The 19,169-nt window shown below is 40.4% G+C and overlaps 2 protein-coding genes across 2 annotated transcripts in view; one reads left to right on the top strand and one right to left on the bottom strand.

The window, feature by feature from the left end:
- The first annotated feature begins 58 nt into the window (after positions 1–58).
- LOC148892638 (A-type potassium channel modulatory protein KCNIP2-like) lies at positions 59–17,901 on the top strand. The gene is made up of 9 exons (XM_089007252.1): positions 59–258; positions 11,718–11,816; positions 11,896–12,020; positions 12,108–12,177; positions 13,676–13,746; positions 13,908–14,015; positions 14,098–14,202; positions 15,237–15,299; positions 15,379–17,901. The coding sequence occupies exons 1-9, from the start codon at positions 186–188 to the stop codon at positions 15,424–15,426; spliced, it is 762 nt and encodes a 253-aa protein (XP_088863378.1). The 5' UTR covers positions 59–185; the 3' UTR covers positions 15,427–17,901.
- The window catches only part of jupa (junction plakoglobin a), a 20,510-nt gene continuing 18,703 nt past the window's right edge, over positions 17,363–19,169 (bottom strand). The window contains exon 16 of the mRNA XM_089007251.1: positions 17,363–18,163. The gene's annotated coding sequence lies outside the window, so the exon portion shown is untranslated. The remainder of the gene's footprint in view (positions 18,164–19,169) is intronic.

Here is a 19,169-nt window from a genome sequence, read left to right as displayed (position 1 = left end):
TGATCGGACGAATCGAGCCAACAGTGTTTTGAAAGTTCGTGCGGAAAGAGCAGATTGAATGAGCAAAGGAGGGGGAGCGGGATCATCGACACAATCAAGCTCCTACGCGATCTTCCCGATTTTGCAGCCTTGGCAAGGGATGCGAGATGAAGGTCTTGCGGGTCCTGTAAAGTCAAGTGACAAGCATGAAATCCCAAAGTCAGGATCACATCTTGTCGGACTCCACGGAGTTGGATCGATCTTACGACCCTCTTACAGGTAGGCGATTGAATCTCATTTCGCCCCTTATCGTTTGTCTCTTTCTTGTGGATGGTTTTGATCTCCACTCGGTTCGCTTCCAGTACACTGTACTGTTAGTACAAGCTTTAAAACTTAAAAAATATACTTGTCTACAAGCAAGATAGTTTAGTGTGATTAGCTTTTTAATTATATTCACGGCTGCAGTCTCATTTGACTTTATTTCTAACATAATTCACAACAAGCAGTTTTTTTCTGAACCGTTTGCTGGGTCAAAGCGCATATTTTACAGAAGAAACAAAAAAAAAGGAATTCAGAGGTCACTTATCTACCACCCTTCTGTAATTCGGCGGAAGAGCAATTTTTGGGACTAATTACACAAATTATCCACCTTTGTCTCTAAATTAGAGTGCATTGTATGTGAGTGAATGTTGTAAAAACATCGCAAATGTTAGGAATCACATTGAAGATAACATTGTAAATAAACACGTTTCTTTATTGTGTGTGTTTCCATACTTTGGGGATACACTCAGTGTTACATTAAATGAGCACTTTAGATTGTTTAAACTGAGTTTGTGATGTTTGACATATGTCTCGCTTCTCTAACATTTGGGTTCAAATCTCAGCTTCAGACTTTCTGTGTGACGTTTGCTAGTTTTCTCCGAGCTTGCACTTCCAAACACGTTCCGATCACAAATAAGGTTAATTAACGAATCAAAATTGTCTGCAGCTGTTACTGTGAGTGTGAAAACTTGTTTGTCGAAAAGTCAATTGACTGGTGATCAGATAGATCACAGGTGTCGAGGTCTTGGGGTCAAATGTGGCCTGCCTTATCATTGTATTTGGCCCGTGAAAGCAAATCAAGCATGTCAATGCCAGGAAATTCCCAAGCAAAATTTCACATTGTCCCATGTAAACCACATTTTTTAACTTCAAGATGGCGCTGCGAGAGTGGCTGCCTTTCCAGAAGCTCATGTATTTTGTGTTCTACTTCTTTCTTTCTTTTCCTGGTTTGCTGCTGTGAAATGTAAATGTCTCCACTGTGAGACGAATAAAGGTACATGCAATTCAATCCAATAACAGTCATTATTTTTGACTTAATTAATGACTTATGCGCTCTATGTAATATGTGGAGGGAATTAAACATTCTAATGGCTTCCCCAAATTCATAACAGCATTTAGATGTTACTGTGAAACTAATCAGTGTGTGATTAGGATAATAATGCAGCCAGTATTAACAGCATTAAAGGAGATTATTCAGTCTTAATTATTAAATTCTTAATGAGTTGAAGTCTATAAGTGAGCGCGTATACCATGGGTGTCAAAGTCAAGGCCCGAGGGCCAAATCTGGCCCGCCACATTATTTTATTCGGCCCGTGAAAGCAAATCAAGCATGTCAAGTGCCATGATGCTTGCCATCCAAAGTCCAAACCAAAATTTCAAATTGTCGTATGTGAACCACAACAACAGTCATTATTCATGACTTTAGATTATAAAACCAGTTATTCATTCATTTGTTGTGTGTTCTGTATGGAGGAAATGAAACATAAGGGTTTCCCCAAATTCATAACGGCCCTCGATAGGAAACCATAACTATAATGTGGCCCGCGGGGAAAAAAACGAGTTTGACACTCCTGGTGTAGACGGAGCGAGAGAAAAAGAGAGAGAGGAATCAAGGAAGAATGGAGGCGCAGGCAAACATCAAGTCAAAGTCTGTCATCTCCAGCGAAGTTCCTCAGTGTGTTTGGAGTGTAATTAGAACAGTGAGACGCTCTTCTCTCTCCCTCATCCCACCCTTTTATTTTTACTTTCTTGCAAAGACAAGCACAATAAATTATTCCTCTCAGATCATCCCAAAATAGACATTGTCACCAAAAATAACCGAGTGCCTGCTTCCCATACTAAATCTTTGAACACGAGTATGCAGAGCTGGATGTTTTAAAGGACAACCGACACCATTTTTTTGCTTCCGAACTGACATCAGAAAAACGTTTTATAGCATCTAAAATACCCAAAACACGCAGGGTGATATTTTTAGTCAGATACAAAACACCAATAAAAATGAGTTAAATTGTCCCAAAACTACTTCAAAATGACCTTGGAGATGCCGAGTTTCAGAAGGTCCCGCCCCCTTGTTCGTGACATCACGCCAAGATGTCTTGCCTTCCTCTAGAATCAAAATAATGGCTTCAGATTCAGAGAAGATGCTTTCTTGTTACTCATCCAGTTATGAATATGATTCAAATAGTTCTGAAGAGGAAAGCATAAATGTTTGCAATCGATTAAAGAAGTCCTTCCGGATCATGTTGAGGCCTCTGGACTCCAATGTAGCGTCCCGGAAAATGCACAAGATGGCGCCCAAGCTCCGTTGGATATGGGCTGATTTGTCTGCTGGGAATTTGTGTCAACTAGTATCAAATATTAGTCTTGGTGCAACACACAACGACTCACCATCGCATTATTTATGTGTTTTCCTTCTAATTTCGCCATCAACACGGATCAACACGAAGTTTTCAGACCAAACAAAATACCCAAAATGCATTGTGTGTCGCTTTCTCGGTCAGGGGCATTCCAGACGTGACGTCACGTCAGGCATCATCACCAACTCGCAAACAAGACTTCCTGAATATTCAGCGCGAGTAAAATATAGCTATATGCGGTGGAATCTTTGTAAAATACGCTCAGTAGAAGTCATTTGAAGTGATTTTACAAATTATGGACACAACCTGTCCAGAGGCGTCGGTTGTCCTTTAACAGACTTATTAGAATGAAGGTTTCATTTCATGTCAGGTGGTTATTTCTGCTGCTGTGATGGCTATTTCATGTTTGCTTAACCAAACAGTCAACAGGTGCATTAACACACTCCACAAAACACACAATCGGCCCTTTGTTTGGATAGACGTCAGTCATCACGAGAGGGATTAGAACAACACACTCCACTCATGAACACAATTAGTGTGTTTACAACTTCACGTAATAGATGTGCCTAATAAAACGCTTCATCAACAATTCTATTTATTTATTTTTTTAAGTAGAATGAGAACCGAGCAAATTTTATTTGTTCTTGTCCAGCCTCTGTGGTATTCTCAAAACGATTGGAAAAATATTAGCAATTTAGTCTACTGTTAATCAGAAAGACCAAGGTGAACGCTCATTGGAAGAGTTCGAATGATCCACCCCAGAGTGTCACTCTGACGAAGGCAGAAGTATACGCCGAAACAGTAGTGTAGTGTAAAGGCTAACTTGCTAATGTTTTAATTCAATTTTCCTTCTTTTCATCACGTATAGAAGGACTCAAACGGCAGCTCCAGAAGAATATATAAAGTCACCCGAGAGTTTGACAAAACCAGTGGGAATGGCCAAGAAAACCAGGACGGGTCACTTCATAGAATTCAATCTTCAGACCCCTAAAATGGAACATTATAACATACATTTATTTCACCTCCAATTCAGTCAAACTGTAAATTCTCCCCCACTTTTAGAACATTGAACCTTCATAGTACTACTTTATCATTTTAACTGTATAAAATGAATGTATAGTCGAGTACTTGCCCAAAAGAAAAAAAATGGCAAACAATATTGATGACAAGCAAAGAAGCACCTTGGATGAACAGTACATTAAATATGGATGAGCTCGGTGTGAAAAAGTACGCATCAGAGATGTTGGATTTTTGCCCAGTTATCAGTATCCCCTCTCGACTAAAGAGTCTGCGCATCACTTACTGTCACACTTTGCGTGACTAAAAAGTAAATTCGTCGCAAAACATTTGTGTGAGCCCATGTGTGTATTTCTGTGTGTTTTTGCCTCATCTCCGTTGCATTTTTTTGTTTGCCAGTTGACACGTGGTCCAAGGAGCAAATGTTTTTTTTTGTGTGGTTTGATGTTTCATTACATATATTCATGACAGTCGAAGCATTGACATCTGATAGAAACCCCTTTCCCGTCTGGCCGGGTGTGTGCGTTTTCAAAGCTGCGCGAGAGAGGGTACAGTTTGGAAGGAAAGGGTCATCCAGAATGTGAGTGGAGTCCCAGTGAGGATTACGAGAAGCGCAGAGGCGACATGATTGATTGAGCTGGGCCAAACCCTTTTTAGGATGGCGTGATGAAAGAAAGTCTGTTTGGAAAGTGATTGGGGAGAAAAATGTGAGATATCATCAGAGGCGTTGCCCATCAAGCTTATTGTCTTGGTTGAAGATTCCCAAAAATGTTTGCACCTAATGGCTTTTTAATGTGTCATCACTGGTAATAAGTGTAGCCTACTTCTTCTTTTCCTTTCGGCTTTTCCCTTCAGGGTTCGCCACAGCGAATCAGTGTCCTCCATCTTCAGAGGTTTAATTCGCATGTTTGTTTAGGCCAAGCTTTTACGTCAAATGCCCTTCCTGACTCAACCCTCTGTATTTATCCGGGCTTGGCACAATGAGAGACTGGCTTGTGACTGGGGCTACAGAACAAGCAACTCAATACTGAACTTAATAAAGATGAAGATGCTCGATAAAAAGCCAACGACATCGGCGACATTCAAATAAACTACTCATCATTTAATAATAATAATAATAATAATACATTTCATTTGTAAGCGCCTTTCAAAACTCTCAAGGTCACTTGACAGTCACAGGATACGTTTTTCTGTGGGGAGGCAACGGCAGCCACATGCAACTCAAATAGATAGAAAGCTAGCTAGCGAGCTAATAGATAGCTAATAGATAGCTAGCTAGATAGCTGATAACTAGCTAGCTCGCTAGCCAGCTAGATAGCCTGCCGGCCACCTAATAGACAGCTAATAGATCGCAAATAGATAGCTCGGTAGCTAGCCATTAGATAGATATTAGATAGCTAGCCAAATAGCTGTTAGATAGCTAGTCAAATAACTAGCTAGATAGTTAATAGATAAATACTCTGGCAGTCTACTTTTAGAGTGATTTGCGTCACGGCCGGAGGGCATCGGGTTGGACCGCTTTGTTTGGCGTCAATTTGGCCCCAATGGAATGTCATTTGATGTAAATACATGACTACCATCCCATATTGTTGATAAAAAGCATCACTGAGTTCACTCTTCACTTCACATACTTTTTTGTATTGTTAATATCAAACACTGAAACCATATTTATCCACAATGATTATTCATATATTATAAACATTTATTTCCTTTGACTTATATTGATTTCTGGACAAGTCAATATGGGCCTATCACGGCATATTAAATAGCTTAAAAATCTGATTCTTACACCCCAGGCAAATGTTACATACGCTGTATACAGATCCGATGATATCCTCTAATTTAATATATCGATGGTTTCATTTTTTGGGGGAACATCGTGTTATTATGATCTCACGGTTTGCCCACTGTGTGCACATCTAATGTTGCTCATCATGTCCAAGGAAGCCTCAGGCAGTTTGTGTGGACTGAAATAAAAATTTAAGATGTCTGTACTTGAGTGTTAATTTGATTGCACAACATTTTGATGTTGAGTCTATTCAGTTAAGTAAAAAATGTCTGTACTAGCTACACGTCACTTTTTAAAAATAGGTGTGAATTTTTTTCTAACCTTTGACGATGCGTATATGACTTCATCATGGGCTAATTTATCAATTCAAATTCACCATTCTGATTTTGACCCGCCAATCAGTTTAGAGCAAACTATAGTTGGGTGTCTTTGTGATATGTTGCTTCTCTGTTTTTGTGCTGTGAAAGACCCAAATTTAGATTTGGGGTTTTGTTTGGTTTGGATGATGGAAGGATGGATATTGTAATCCCTATTTTCTGTTCTGATAGTTTTCTGTATGATAGGACTCACTATGAATGGACGCGTTAAGTGGCGGCTATCGTTTTGTGAAACTTCCTGATGCATATTTTCCAAGTGTTTTTTTTTATTCTCATTTGTCTTGTCCTGGTGTCTCATCCTCAGCTGGTAAAAGAGTGCATACGAGTCTTTTAATTGTGTTCGGAGCAGCAGGGTAGAGTGTATTGATCTGCCTCAGTGAGTGGCATATACAATGAAATTGATTGAAACAATCAAAGTCAGCCGGAAGGCAAGCTCAGGGCCAATCTTTGAGGGAGATGTGTTTTGGAAACACATTTAACCATTTTATGGAAATGCTGAAATGTGCTTGTATTGTTAATTGCGTCTAACTAAAACATGCACTGTTAGACAAATTAGCACCTGCAACTCTGGTGTGTATATGTGAATGTGTGTGTGTTTGCGCGCATGCGCACATACTGTTCTTATCAAATTCCGGCGTGATCAATCTTCTCTTCTAAAAATAGTTGCCGGGGAAGAAAAAATGCCATCGCCAAGGAAACTTATTTTCTCTTCTCTCTGCTTCAATCCGCTCAATCGGCAGAAAGACAAAAATGACTGCATCGTTTTTGCCCTTCGGTGTCATGAAGACGACAAGTGTCGTCCAATTTTACTTGCTTTTCCATCCGGCCACAGCTGCCATATTTGAACATTTGATTGACATTTCCTCAGCGAAGCTCTCGACGAAGAATAGCAGCACACACATGCACAATCAGCAAGTAGATAGTATAAAGGTCATTTCCTAATTCATTCTAATTTTGATCATTCACCTGTCTTCCATTTGGATTTAATACAAAATATTAATCATACAATACAATTTGGGCACCCCTGACCTCAACGCTATCAGAAGCATTGACCTACATGTATAACTCCAATTCTTATATTTATTCAATGAAATAATACACTTTTTTAATTCATTATTAACTCATTCACTGCCAGACGTGCAAAATATGCCCACTCCAGTGTTAAGGTTTTTGTCATTGTCACTCAAATTCCAGGACCCACAGAATATTGAGTTTTAGGACTACATCAACATTCAATATAGTGTTAGAAACCTTAGACTCTCTTCTTTCATCAGAAAAAAAGACTTAATTCCTAAATTATATAGGTCTAGAGTTATATGAGCTTGAAATAACAGCGGCTGTCCAAAATACAATGCAATACATACATATTGGTTTATATAGCGATTTAACAAAATCTGAAGCTGGAACAAAGTACAGGAAACATCCAATTTACGACCTGCTCGACTTACGACCACCCGCACTTACAACCACGACCTCAGACTCTATTTTAATTTTTTTTATTCTACGCCTGGCACCGCAATGCGCTAGCAGGCCAGCAACGTGTACGACAATTTTGGTTAGCTAGCCAGCATCTCACTCTTGCACAGCAATCGAACGTGTGATGGCACCAGAGCAGGGGAAGTTTGCCAGTCATTTAGCCTCCGAGACTCTTTTCAACATTTTGAATGGATTTCGACTTATGGCCATTTTGACTTGCAGTCGTTTGGTCGGACCGGAACTCGTGCGTAAGTCGGATGTTACCTGTACTCACTTGGAAAAAAAGGAAATGCTGCCCTCTTGTGGTAAGGAAAAAAAAACATTGCCAGAGGCCATCCGCGGCGCTTTATCAGCACCCAACACAAGAAAAAAACAAAACCCGAACAAATTCGGGAATGGCGCTCTACGTCATACTTTCAATTCCCGAATACATTTGTGAATGACAGTGAATAAGTTAAGCAATTTAATTCACAACTGTTGTTTTCCAATAATTTTACTTGACTTAAAGGACATCTGACGCCTCCATAATTTGTAAAATCACTTGAAATGACTTCAACTGAGCGTATTTTACAAAGATTCCACGGCATACAGCTATATTTTACGTTTTAAGACTCGCGCTGAATATTCAGGAAGTCTTGTTTGCAAGTAGATGATGATGCCTGACGTCGCGTCTGGGACGCCCCTGACCAGGAAAGCGACACAAAATGCATTTTGGGTACTTTGTTTGGTCTGAAAACTTCGTGTTGATCCGTGTTGATGGCAAAATTAGAAGGAAAACACATAAATAACGCGATGGTGAATCATTGTGTGTTGCTCCAAGACTACTACTATTTCATACTCGTTGACACAAATTCCCAGCAGACAAATCAGCCCATTTCCAACGGAGTTTGGGCGCCATCTTGTGCATTTTCTGGGACGCTACATTGGAGTCCTGACGGCTCGAATTGATACGGGAGGACTTCTTTAATCGACTGCGAACATTTATGCTTTCCTCTTTAGAACTATTTGATTCATATTCACATCTGGATGAGTAACAAGAAAGCATCTTCTCCGAATCTGAAGCCATTGTTTTGATTCTAGAGCAAGGCAAAGACGTCCTGGCGTGACGTCACGAACAAGGGGGCGGGACCTTCTGAAACTCAGCATCTCCAAGGTCATTTTGAAGTAGTTTTTGGACACTTTAAGTAATTTTTATTGGTGTTTTGCATGTGACTAAAAATATCATCCTGCGTGTTTTGGGTATTTTAGATGCTATAATACGTTTTTCTGATGTCAGTTCGGAAACAAAAAAATGGTGTCGGTTGTCTTTTAATGGCTTTGAGTATATGTGTGTTAGATAGATTTTCTGTCCAACGGGGTTTCGGATTTGCCATCGCCTTACAGTCTGCATTGGGCCTCACAGTGCAGAGGCATTCCTGTGTGGAGTTTGCGTGTTCTCCCCGTGCCTGCGTGGGTTTCCTTCCACATTCAAGTCTTGCGGGTGGAACACATCTAAATTGTTCCTATGAACACGAATGGTTGTTTGTCTATGTGTTCCCTGTGATTGGCTGGCAACCAGTTCTGGGTGGACTGCCAGAAGACAGCTGGGATAGGCTTTGGCAAACCAGTGTCCCTTGTAAGGATCAGCGGATTAGAACATGAATGAATGGATAATTTTCTTTCGAGGAAGAAAATCTTCAACCATGGTGAGAGATAGGAGTTTCTGTAAGCAGCAGGATGTTTTTGTCATACCGAAAGTAGGAGGCAGCCATCAAAAGTGGCATTTTGTGCAAAAACCTCATCTGCCTCATATAAACGCCACATCGCAGCAAAAGTTCCTTTACAAAAACACTGGAAAGCAATTATGTGCCCTTGGATCAGGACGATTGCTCCATTTTGTAACAGTCACATAAAAACAGGCATTCAATGCAGGGTACAGGTGACATGCATAGGCACTCATGCACTTGCACAAACATCTTTTTACTTAAAATTAAAATAACGTTGAAATCTGATGAAATGCAACTATTTCCTAAAGCTGACTGCTAAAAAAAGTGACCATTTTTCAGCTGGAAGTAGATTTTCGTCTATCCTTTGTTCTGCTGCATGTGTAAACTTTGAACATTACAAATCAGTCAAATCCAGTCAACCAGATGCAAATGAAAGTTTATCTACAATGAAAATAGTTAGCATTCAACGATGTAATTGCTAATAACATAATAAAAACAAGAATATTCCTATTAATATATTTCTCCAAAAATCTTTATTTGTTCAGGGAACAACAACAAATAAATCATACTCAATTCTTCTCGTAGGTAAATTGTAGCATATTTTTCTCGAGTAGGGTTTGTGGCTGAGAACAAGTAGGGAATTTATCCGTTAGATATGGTAAAAGGCGCTGGAGAACAATGACCCCTCAAAGATTTGTGACTGTCCCCTCATACGTGCCAATCCTTGGCCCACCCTCATAATTAAAAACGTCATTCGTCTTTCATCACTTTGCTGCTGTGAAATGTAAATTTCTCCACTGTGAGACTAATAAAGGCACATCCAATCCAATCCAATTCATAGATTGGCTTTGGCCGTTAGCGGGATTTGGAGATTTAAATTGAGATTTCTCAACAGTCATAGGGTTCAGAATTATTCAACATGTGTGCTTGTTCACGTTTCCAGTAGAGAAAGTACCGGTCGTGTATATCTTGGCCAATGGAGATACGTAGCAACATTGCCCTCTGCTGGCAGCATTTATCATTGCACTACCCAGTTCGCTTGGAAACAATTGCCGGAGAATTCGTGGGACGAATAAAAAATATTGGAGGTATTGGAACCTCATTATTTCAATAAATTATGTTGGCGTGGTCTGAAATGGCCTCAACTTCTAAACATTGACGATTGACGATTACAGGGCGGAGGGGGGGGGGGTGTTAAAGGGACATTGAGTACTTAAAAAGAGATTATATTGTATTTTTATTATGGGACCGTTTGTATTCACATTTTTATTTAAACAAAAATGGTGCTATGCTGAATAAAACTAGAGACCTTTATTATCTGAATTATTTTTCAGGTAATCACACAATATTGTAATTTTTAAATGAACCAACATTGTACAGCATTTTTTACAGTGTTGGAATGATGTGTTTTATGTCTCCTCTTTAATCAACGCAAATAGTTTGATGAACACCCAATTTGAAGACAACAAACTTTAATGAAATGTTCGTTTGGCAAATAACTATAACAAAATCAATAACGTTTGGTTTTGTGAACAGTGGCTTTCCCACATTCCCACACACAACAAAACATTAAGACTTTTTAGAGCATTGTATTGAACCCCCAACTCGGTAAAAACCACTCAATCTACTTGGTGCCATTCAGGCATAAGAATAAGAGCTTTGGGTTTAATTAGTCCAGATTTCACACTGGCTAAGTACACGCCATTGGTTAAACAACTGAGACGAGAGTTCAGTGATACCTCAGCTTACGAACGTATTTGGTTCCCAGAAAGTGTGTGTAAGGCGAAAAGTATGTCTTCCAAACATTAATCTCCCATAGGAAACCATTAAAAATGAGAATAATCCGTTTCCAGGCCCCCATAAAACATACTTTTCTACTAAATAAGCCTTAAAACTACACAAAATGTACCTTATTTTATGTATAATAAATGTGCTATTGTATTGTAATTAAAGAAATAAACTGTACTCTATCATAAAGTCGTTTTATTTACTTTTGTGATGGTCGTTGATGTAGTTGCCTCTTGATGATATCCGAGTGAAGTTGCCGTGCTTTCTCTGCGATAATACATTCACTAACAATGTCCCCTGTTAGCTGCTTTTTGGTAATCCAAATCAACACAAGTTTTTCAACCTCTTCTATTGCCTGAGACCGTTGCTTAGACAACACAAAAACACCCTTGGCCACACGTAGCAATGGTCGACTTAGCATACTCCTACTGGGACGCTAAGTCACACAAACGCACACCTCGTTCGTGTTTTTCGATGATCTCCTTCTTCTGCTTGACCGTAATTTTCTTTTGTGTCCTCTTCGGTTTAACACTAGCCTGTGGGGTCTTTTTCGGTCCCAAAAAAGCAAAAGTATCCACTCCATAATAAACCACGTCTACACCGAGTGAGTGCACTCAAAGAAAGTGGATCTGGAAAAGTAGTCCGGCAGCCACAGTGACGCCGTTCGGCCGTGTGGTTTGGTGTTCTTCCGCCGAAAACTAGTCTGCCAGCCATTGTGGCGCTACGTGTGTTTCTCGAAAACTAGTTCGTATGTCAAGATTATATTCTCGTGAATTTAATGTTGGTAAGGCGAAAAGTTCGGTAGCTAAAGCTTTCGTAAGCCGAGGTATCGCTGTCTCACCTTTTCAAAATATGTTGTGTCGTTTCTGTGAGATACCCATTCGCCAACCAAATTTTTTTTCTCCAGGTAATCCACCAAATAAAGCCACCAAAAGGACCGTCAAGGAGCGCCTCCTCAAACTGCTACCCTGCTATCATTCTGGCTCCGGCCCGTCCGTCAATCAAAGCAAGTGGTCTTTCGCATTCACGTTAGTCATGCAATGCATCTTTTGTGCTGGAATGATGTGTTTCTCCGCTTTGTGCAGATAGCGTTAGTGATGAGACCGAATTTTCGGCAGTCTGTCATCGACCCGAAGGCCTGGAGCGTCTCATAGGGCAGACTAACTTCAGTAAAAGAGAGCTGCAGATTCTCTACAGAGGATTCAAAAATGTGAGCGCCGTTGGCAGCATTTGCTCTTGCCTGCAACCACTTTCATGCGCGTGCAAGAGCGAGGGTCTTTATATCTTCTCTTTTCAGGAGTGTCCCAGTGGGGCAGTGAATGAGGAAACGTTTAAAAACATCTACTCTCAATTCTTCCCTCAGGGAGGTCAGTTGCAGTCTCTGTTGTTGCTTCTTAAAATACAACTACGTTCTTGTCAAAATGGCAAATTTAAAGACACTAATTACAAGGATGTGCAAGGAAAAGAACCAGACAAGCACCACAAATGAAAATCAAAGTACTGTAGTTTATTCAATACATTGTAAGAATGAAAATTGTAAAGAGCAGTACATTGGGGAGACTCAACAAATTCTCAAAAAAAAAATATTATCAACATCGCAGGGATAATACTAGTGGGCCTCAATCGGCAGTACATACGCACCTAACAGCTAGCAACCACTCATTTGATGACAATGAGGTTAAAATCTTAGCGAAAGAAAATAGATGGTTTGAAAGGGGAGTAAAAGAAGCAATTTTCATAAAACAGCAGAATCCTTCACTAAACCGACATGGTGGTCTGAGGTTCAATTTGGATCATTTATACAACAGACTGCTTAGGCAACATAGGCTTAGTTATGCTGATGAGGTGATACCAGGACAATTAGGGCAATCAGGCCAGTCGTCAGTCAGTACAATAGGGGTAATCAGTGGAGCCGCAGCGAGTAGTCCTCTGATCCCACCAACCTGAGAGCAGGGACCAATCATAGTAGAGTCCGGCACCGCCACGTCTGGACAGTAGGGATATATATAGGGCCGAAACTACCAGCTAAACTTTAGTTCGCTGAAGAAGCATCTTGAATAAGAAGCGAAACGTCCGACACCTTCAAAGAAGTACAGATGACGGCTGAAGAAACCTGTTCATCAATGGACCACTCCCGTACGACTGAGAGCTTACACAAACGAAGTCACTGTTAAGTTATTTCCTGTCCAACAGCATCCTGTGGTGGACGTGTAGTAATATCACACCACACTCGCAGCTTGTTGATTCAGACATAGCACTACTGAAGGCCAAGGAGTGATCTGCACGACCCGCCACTGCTTCACCAAATCAATTTCTGCTTTTCCAGCATGCATTTCCTGGCTTTGCTTTCAAGCAGGAGCCTGCCAGTTTGATGCTAAAACACTGACTGCTGGTTGGAATTGTTCATAATTCTTTCCATATTGTCTTGGCCCCAATTCCCGCTGAAGAAAAACAGCACCAAGGCCTGACGCTGCCACCACCACAATAATTTACTATTGGTCATGAGCATTGTTTTCTATTTTGTACCAAACACATCATTAGGAAAAAAACTAAATACATAATAACACATATCCATGACACTTACACAAATCCTGTTGCAGAGTACAAACAAGAGCCAATCACAAAGCTGTTTACTGTTACCAAATACTGAATTGTATTCATGATAAAACGAACACTAAACTTAAAACATTTCCTATCTGTCATAGTTACCAAGCGTCCACAAATCTGAACAGTAACATTAGCATTGATGCTAGTGCTAACAAAACAACTGTCCTGCCTGCTCCAAGAGTAGATGTCTTAATTGTTTGTTATGTGGTTGTTATTTATAAATCTGCATCTCACTCATATAAAATGTTCCTGTTCCAGATTCAAGTATGTATGCACATTTCCTGTTTGAGGCTTTTGACACTCACAAAAGCGGATCTGTCAGCTTTGAGGTAAAACACACAACAAAGGTTTACTGCTCGAGGCACTGCATCAATTGTGTCATAACCTCTCAACACGACGTGGCGTAGAATGTGGTTTAGAAGAGAAACGTGAATCAGAAATATAGCCCTCTACTCTCTATTTACTGTTCTTTGGTTTGACCGGACCGTAGGACTTTGTCTTCAGTCTATCCATCATCCTCAGAGGCTCGGTCACAGATAAACTCAACTGGGCCTTCAACCTGTACGACCTCAACAAAGATGGTTGCATCACTCGAGAGGTGTCAGCACTCTTCGCTGAAAGCTCTTTACTTTATCATGTTTTACTAACAACTTGTGGTGATGACTAATTGTTTTGGTCAGGAGATGACAGATATTATGCATTCCATTTATGACATGATGGGCAAGTATACCTACCCCTGCATGAGGGACAGCGCTGCCCAGGACCACGTGGAACGTTTCTTCCAGGTTGGAAAAATAGAAATGTACATCAAATATTAAGCTACACATTGGCATAATTCAAAGGTCAGCATTGTGCATGACACTGGCAGCTATTCACATCAATCAGTACCCAGTGATACCTGGGCTTACGAACGCTTTAGCTGATTAACTTTTTACCTGACGGACATTATCTTGGCATACAAACTAGTTTTCGGGAAACACACGGAGCGCCACAATGGCTGACGGACTAGTTTTCGGCGGAAGAACCCCAAACCACACGGCCGAACAGCGCCACCGTGGCTGCCGGACTACTTTTCCACACACCCTTTCTCTGAGTGCATACGTGGCATACGTGGTTTGCTATCGAATGGATACTTTTGCTTTTTTGGGACTGAAAAAGACCCCACCACAGGCTAGTCTTCAGCCAAAGAGGACACAAAACAAAATTACGGTTGAGCAGAAGAAGGAGATCATCGAGAAACACAAACAAGGTGTGCGTTTGTGTGACTTAGCGTCCCTGTACCAGTATACTAAGTCGACCATTGCTACGTGTGGCTAAGGGTGTTTCTGTGTTGTCTACGCAACAATCTCAGGCAATAGAAGAGGTTGAAAAACTTCTGTTGATTTGGATGAATGAAAAGCAGCTGGCAGGGCACATTGGGAGTGAGGGTATTATCGCAGAGAAAGCACGGCAACTTCACTCGGATAGCATCATGAGGCAACTACATCGACCATCACAAAGGTAAATAAAACGACTTTATGATACAGTACAGGTTATTTCTTTAATTACCATAGCACATTTATTATACATAAAATAAAGTATATTTTGCGTCGTTTTAAGGCTTATTTAGTACAAAAAAATATGTTTTATGGAGACCTGGGAACGGATTATTCTCATTTTTAATGGTTTCCTACGGGAAATTAATGTTTGGAAGACACACTTTTCGCCTTACACTCACTTTCTGGGAACCAATTCAGTTTGTAAGCTGAGGTATCACTGTCGTTGGAAACTCCTGCACATGAATCACAATCACGCTAATTATGTGTCTGTCACCTTGTAGAAAATGGACAAGAACAACGACGGCATCATCACCATTGATGAGTTCTTAGAAACATGTCGGAAGGTGGATATACTGTATATATTTTTCAAAACCTTACTTCCAACAAGACATTAAGATCTAATAACCCATACTTCCCTTCTAGGATGAGAACATCATGCAATCCATGCGCATGTTCGACAACGTCATCTAAAGGTGACATCGAACGTTCCCACAATTGGAGTTCTGCCTCAACGCTGCAGCATGTGTGCGTGTTGGACTTCAACTTGTCACCTCACAGAGTAATCAAATCACTCTGCTTCGAAAATACATTTAAGGTTTGTTGGAGCCCATCAAGACTGAATCACAATACAGTGATACCTCGGTTTACGAACCCTTGTCTTACAAACTTTTACAAACGTTACATATATGAAAATTTTACACTGGCATACAAACTTTTTTTGTACACGGAACTGCCTCAATGAGTGATGTGTCGTTCGCGCACGGGCCCATTCTTCTAACAACAAAATGGCAGCCGACTGTTTTTGTCCTTTATTCCTTGCCCCCAGTCTTCGGTTAAAGCCACGTGATTGGTCAAGAACGCAGCAGTGGGGGGGGGGGGGTTGGTTTAAACATTAAAGAGACAGGCAGACGGCAGTGAGAGTTTCAACTTTGATAGTTCAAAGGCAGAGTGTAGACTGCAAGGTTAAAATCAGGCTCCACAAATAACCCGCACAAGCCATCTGTACATTTGATGCAAAAAGCTATCAACCCAGCTAAACAGAACACAATTGATGAGGAACTAGATACAATTATCACAGAGAAAGCACCTACAAGGGATCATTCCTCAAGATGGTGAAAGAAGAAGGCTACGTTCCTCATCAAGTGTTTAATGCTGATGATACCGGCCACTCCAGTCCATCAAGCCATCAACGACCTTCACAAAGGTAAATAAAACGAATGTATTATACAGTACAGTTTATTTCTTTAATTATAATACCATAGCACATTTATTATAGATAAAATAGGGTATGTTTTGTGTAGTTTTAAAGCTTAGAAAATGATGTTTTATGGGGACCTGGGAATGGATTATTCTCATTTTAATGGTTTCATATGGGAAATTAATTTTTGGGATACACACTTTTACCCTTACAGTGTCTGGGAACCAATTATGTTCATAAGCCACGGTATCACTGTATCTGAAATATGGACTTGTCAGACCACAGAACACCGTTGTCTGACGCTACTTGTGTTTCTGAAACTGTTACTGCATTTTCTTGATGAGAAGAGGTGAACCTCATCTATCTTTGCTTGTGAATGACTGAACAATTCAGGGACGTTCATTGTATAGCCAATCATGGCACTCACCTATTACAAACTAGGCAGCCTGTTCACCTGTGGGATGTTCCAAACAGCTGAGCGTTCCGCAACTAAAATTCAGTTTACAACAGTCAAAGTCAAGGCCCGGGGGCCAAATCCAGCCCGTCACAATTTTTTTCAACTCATGAAATTCTATGATGCTTACTAAAATCCTAACCATAATGTCATATTTTTGGATGTAAACCACAATAACAGTCATTATTCTTGACTTAAGATTTGAAAACTAGTTATTCATTCATTTGTTGTGCACTCTATATGTGATATGTGGAAGGGATTAAAAAATCTAATGGCTTCCCCAAATTCATAACGGCCCTTTGAGAGGAACCCATAACTACAATGTGGTCCGTGGCAAAAAATGACTTTGAGACCCCTGGTTTATGGTTATTTGTTAAAAACAATGTTTTTCAGTTTGAACAATGGATAACAGACAATGCAGTGCATTCAATGAAATGTACATTAAATATAATTTGCATCTCATTGTAGTTCGTTTTTATGTGTACAGTAATCCCTCACTATTTTGAGGTTCGATTATCAATGCAGGCGGCCAGGTCGTGGAGTGGTTAGCACGCCGGCTTCACAATGCAGAGGTTGTGAGTCCAAGACCCGGTCCGGCCTCCCTGTGTGGAGTTTGCATGTTCTCCCCGGGCCCGCGTGGGTTTTCTCCGGGTCATCCGGTTCCCCCCACATTCCAAAAACATGCATGGCAGGCTGATTGAAGACTCCAAATTGTCCCTAGGTGTGAGTGTGAGCGTGAACAAAACATGGACAGATAGGTTTGATATATCCTTAAATTTTATTTAACAAAATTTCAGTAAAAACTCTGTAAGTACAAATTTCCCTGTCAGTAGTGTTTCTCCAGCTTGCGTCCCGACTATATTAAATCCACATAAAAGAAATCAGTCAATCTGTTGAACCAATGCCTCAATCAGAGTTTTGACATCAAATCGTAAATGGTTACACACAAGCTCTTCTTTTTGGTTAAAACTGACATGTTATTATTGAGGCTAAGCAAAGTATGCAATCCTTTCCCCGTAAAATATAAATGAATAAAATGTGAGCAACTCGTTTGCTCCCCTTTCCCTAAAGGCGTTGTCTCCTTTCCTAATTTGTTCTTTGCCTGGGTGGCAAACTCAGGCACCACTTTGTGGTTGTAGCGGGACAAAGTTAATGCGAAATTGTCAAAACGATTCTTTTAAAAGGCATCAAAAGAAAGATGAGCAGGTTCACACTGGTCCACCTGCGGCAGTGTTGTCTGTCAACTAGTCCTCTTTCAAAAAAAAAAAAAAAAAAAAAAAGCAATCTATGTGATCTTCACAAAAGGAAATCTCTTTGGCTTAGATTAGCCAACCCAAAGCAAAAAGACTCACACAAGCACACTTGAACCTCTACGCACACATACTTACAAACATTTTCATCAGCAATGTTAGGATATAAAACGTATGCAAGCCCTGTTAAGATTAAAAGTCCCGTACTCAATGATAATTGAATATATTACATATAAAAGGAATCAAGACCGTTGTTCCATTCGAGGCAGGTGCCCCACTTTTCCAAAACGTTCTCGTCACCAGGATCTGTGGAAAAGAAACAATGGCATGCGAACAAAATCGTAAGAAGATGGAAAAGCATATTTTGGGCGGTCCATCCATCCGATTGAATTGCTCTGTGATGACACAGCATTCCTCTAAACCATTCTAATAGAAAAGTAGTGCATTGTAGCCATGTTGTCGGATCTTGGAGTCTCGGAAGTCAACATTTTCCATCTAATAAAAAAAGGAATGCCATAGTATGCCATTTGGAGGCAATTACAAGTCTTTTAGTGGGATATCAATTACTGTATTTTTTTCTCCATTATTTGTACACCACTCAAGCAGATGCCTCACAAATAAGAGGGGGCTATTACAATCTTAAAGGACAACAGACGTCTCCGGACAAGTTGTGTCCATAATTTGTAAAATGGCTTCAAATGACTTCTACTAGGCGTATTTTACAAAGATTCCACCGCATATAGCTATATTTTACGTCTTAAGACTTCTTGTTTTTGAGTTGGTCACGAGTCCGTACGTGACGTCACTGAAGGAACGCCCCTGACCAAAAAAAGACACATTGTAGCAGTCCTTCCATCACGTCATTGTATTTTGCTGTACTTATTTGGTCTGAAAACCTCGTGTTGCACCCAAAAGCCGCTAGAAGAGGGCGTCCAAGCTCCATATAAGGAATTTATCAGCCTGTTGAAACAGAGGTGGCCACTGGAGGGCGCCATTTTGTGCCTCTTTTTTTGGGTGAGACAGTTCCCCCCCAATGTTGCCTCAAAATGGCACGAAATAAATTCTTTAATCGATTGCAAACATGTATGCTTTCCTCTTCAGAACTATTTGAATCATATTCATATCTGGATGTGTAACAAGAAAGCATATTCTCCGAATCTGAAGCCATTGTTTTGATTCTCCAGCAATGCAAGACGTCTTGGCGTGACGTCACGAACTGGGGGCGGGACTTTCTGAAAATGCCCAATTCGCAGCTCAATTTTTTGATTTTGGACACTTTAAGTCATTTTTATTGGCGTTTTGCATTTAAATA

Source organism: Hippocampus bargibanti, linkage group LG10 (genome assembly GCF_051943395.1).
Source record: "Hippocampus bargibanti isolate YZ-2025 linkage group LG10, ASM5194339v1, whole genome shotgun sequence".
Taxonomy (NCBI): Eukaryota; Metazoa; Chordata; class Actinopteri; order Syngnathiformes; family Syngnathidae; genus Hippocampus; species Hippocampus bargibanti.
This window is presented reverse-complemented; position numbering and strand designations above follow the sequence as displayed.

Coding starts and splice junctions, on each gene's coding strand:
- LOC148892638 (XM_089007252.1), top strand. CDS start 186: ATGAAATCCCAAAGTCAGGATCACATCTTGTCGGACTCCACGGAGTTG. Junction 11,817..11,895: donor CGGCCCGTCCGTCAATCAAA/GCAAGTGGTCTT, acceptor CGCTTTGTGCAG/ATAGCGTTAGTGATGAGACC. Junction 13,747..13,907: donor GCGGATCTGTCAGCTTTGAG/GTAAAACACACA, acceptor ACCGGACCGTAG/GACTTTGTCTTCAGTCTATC.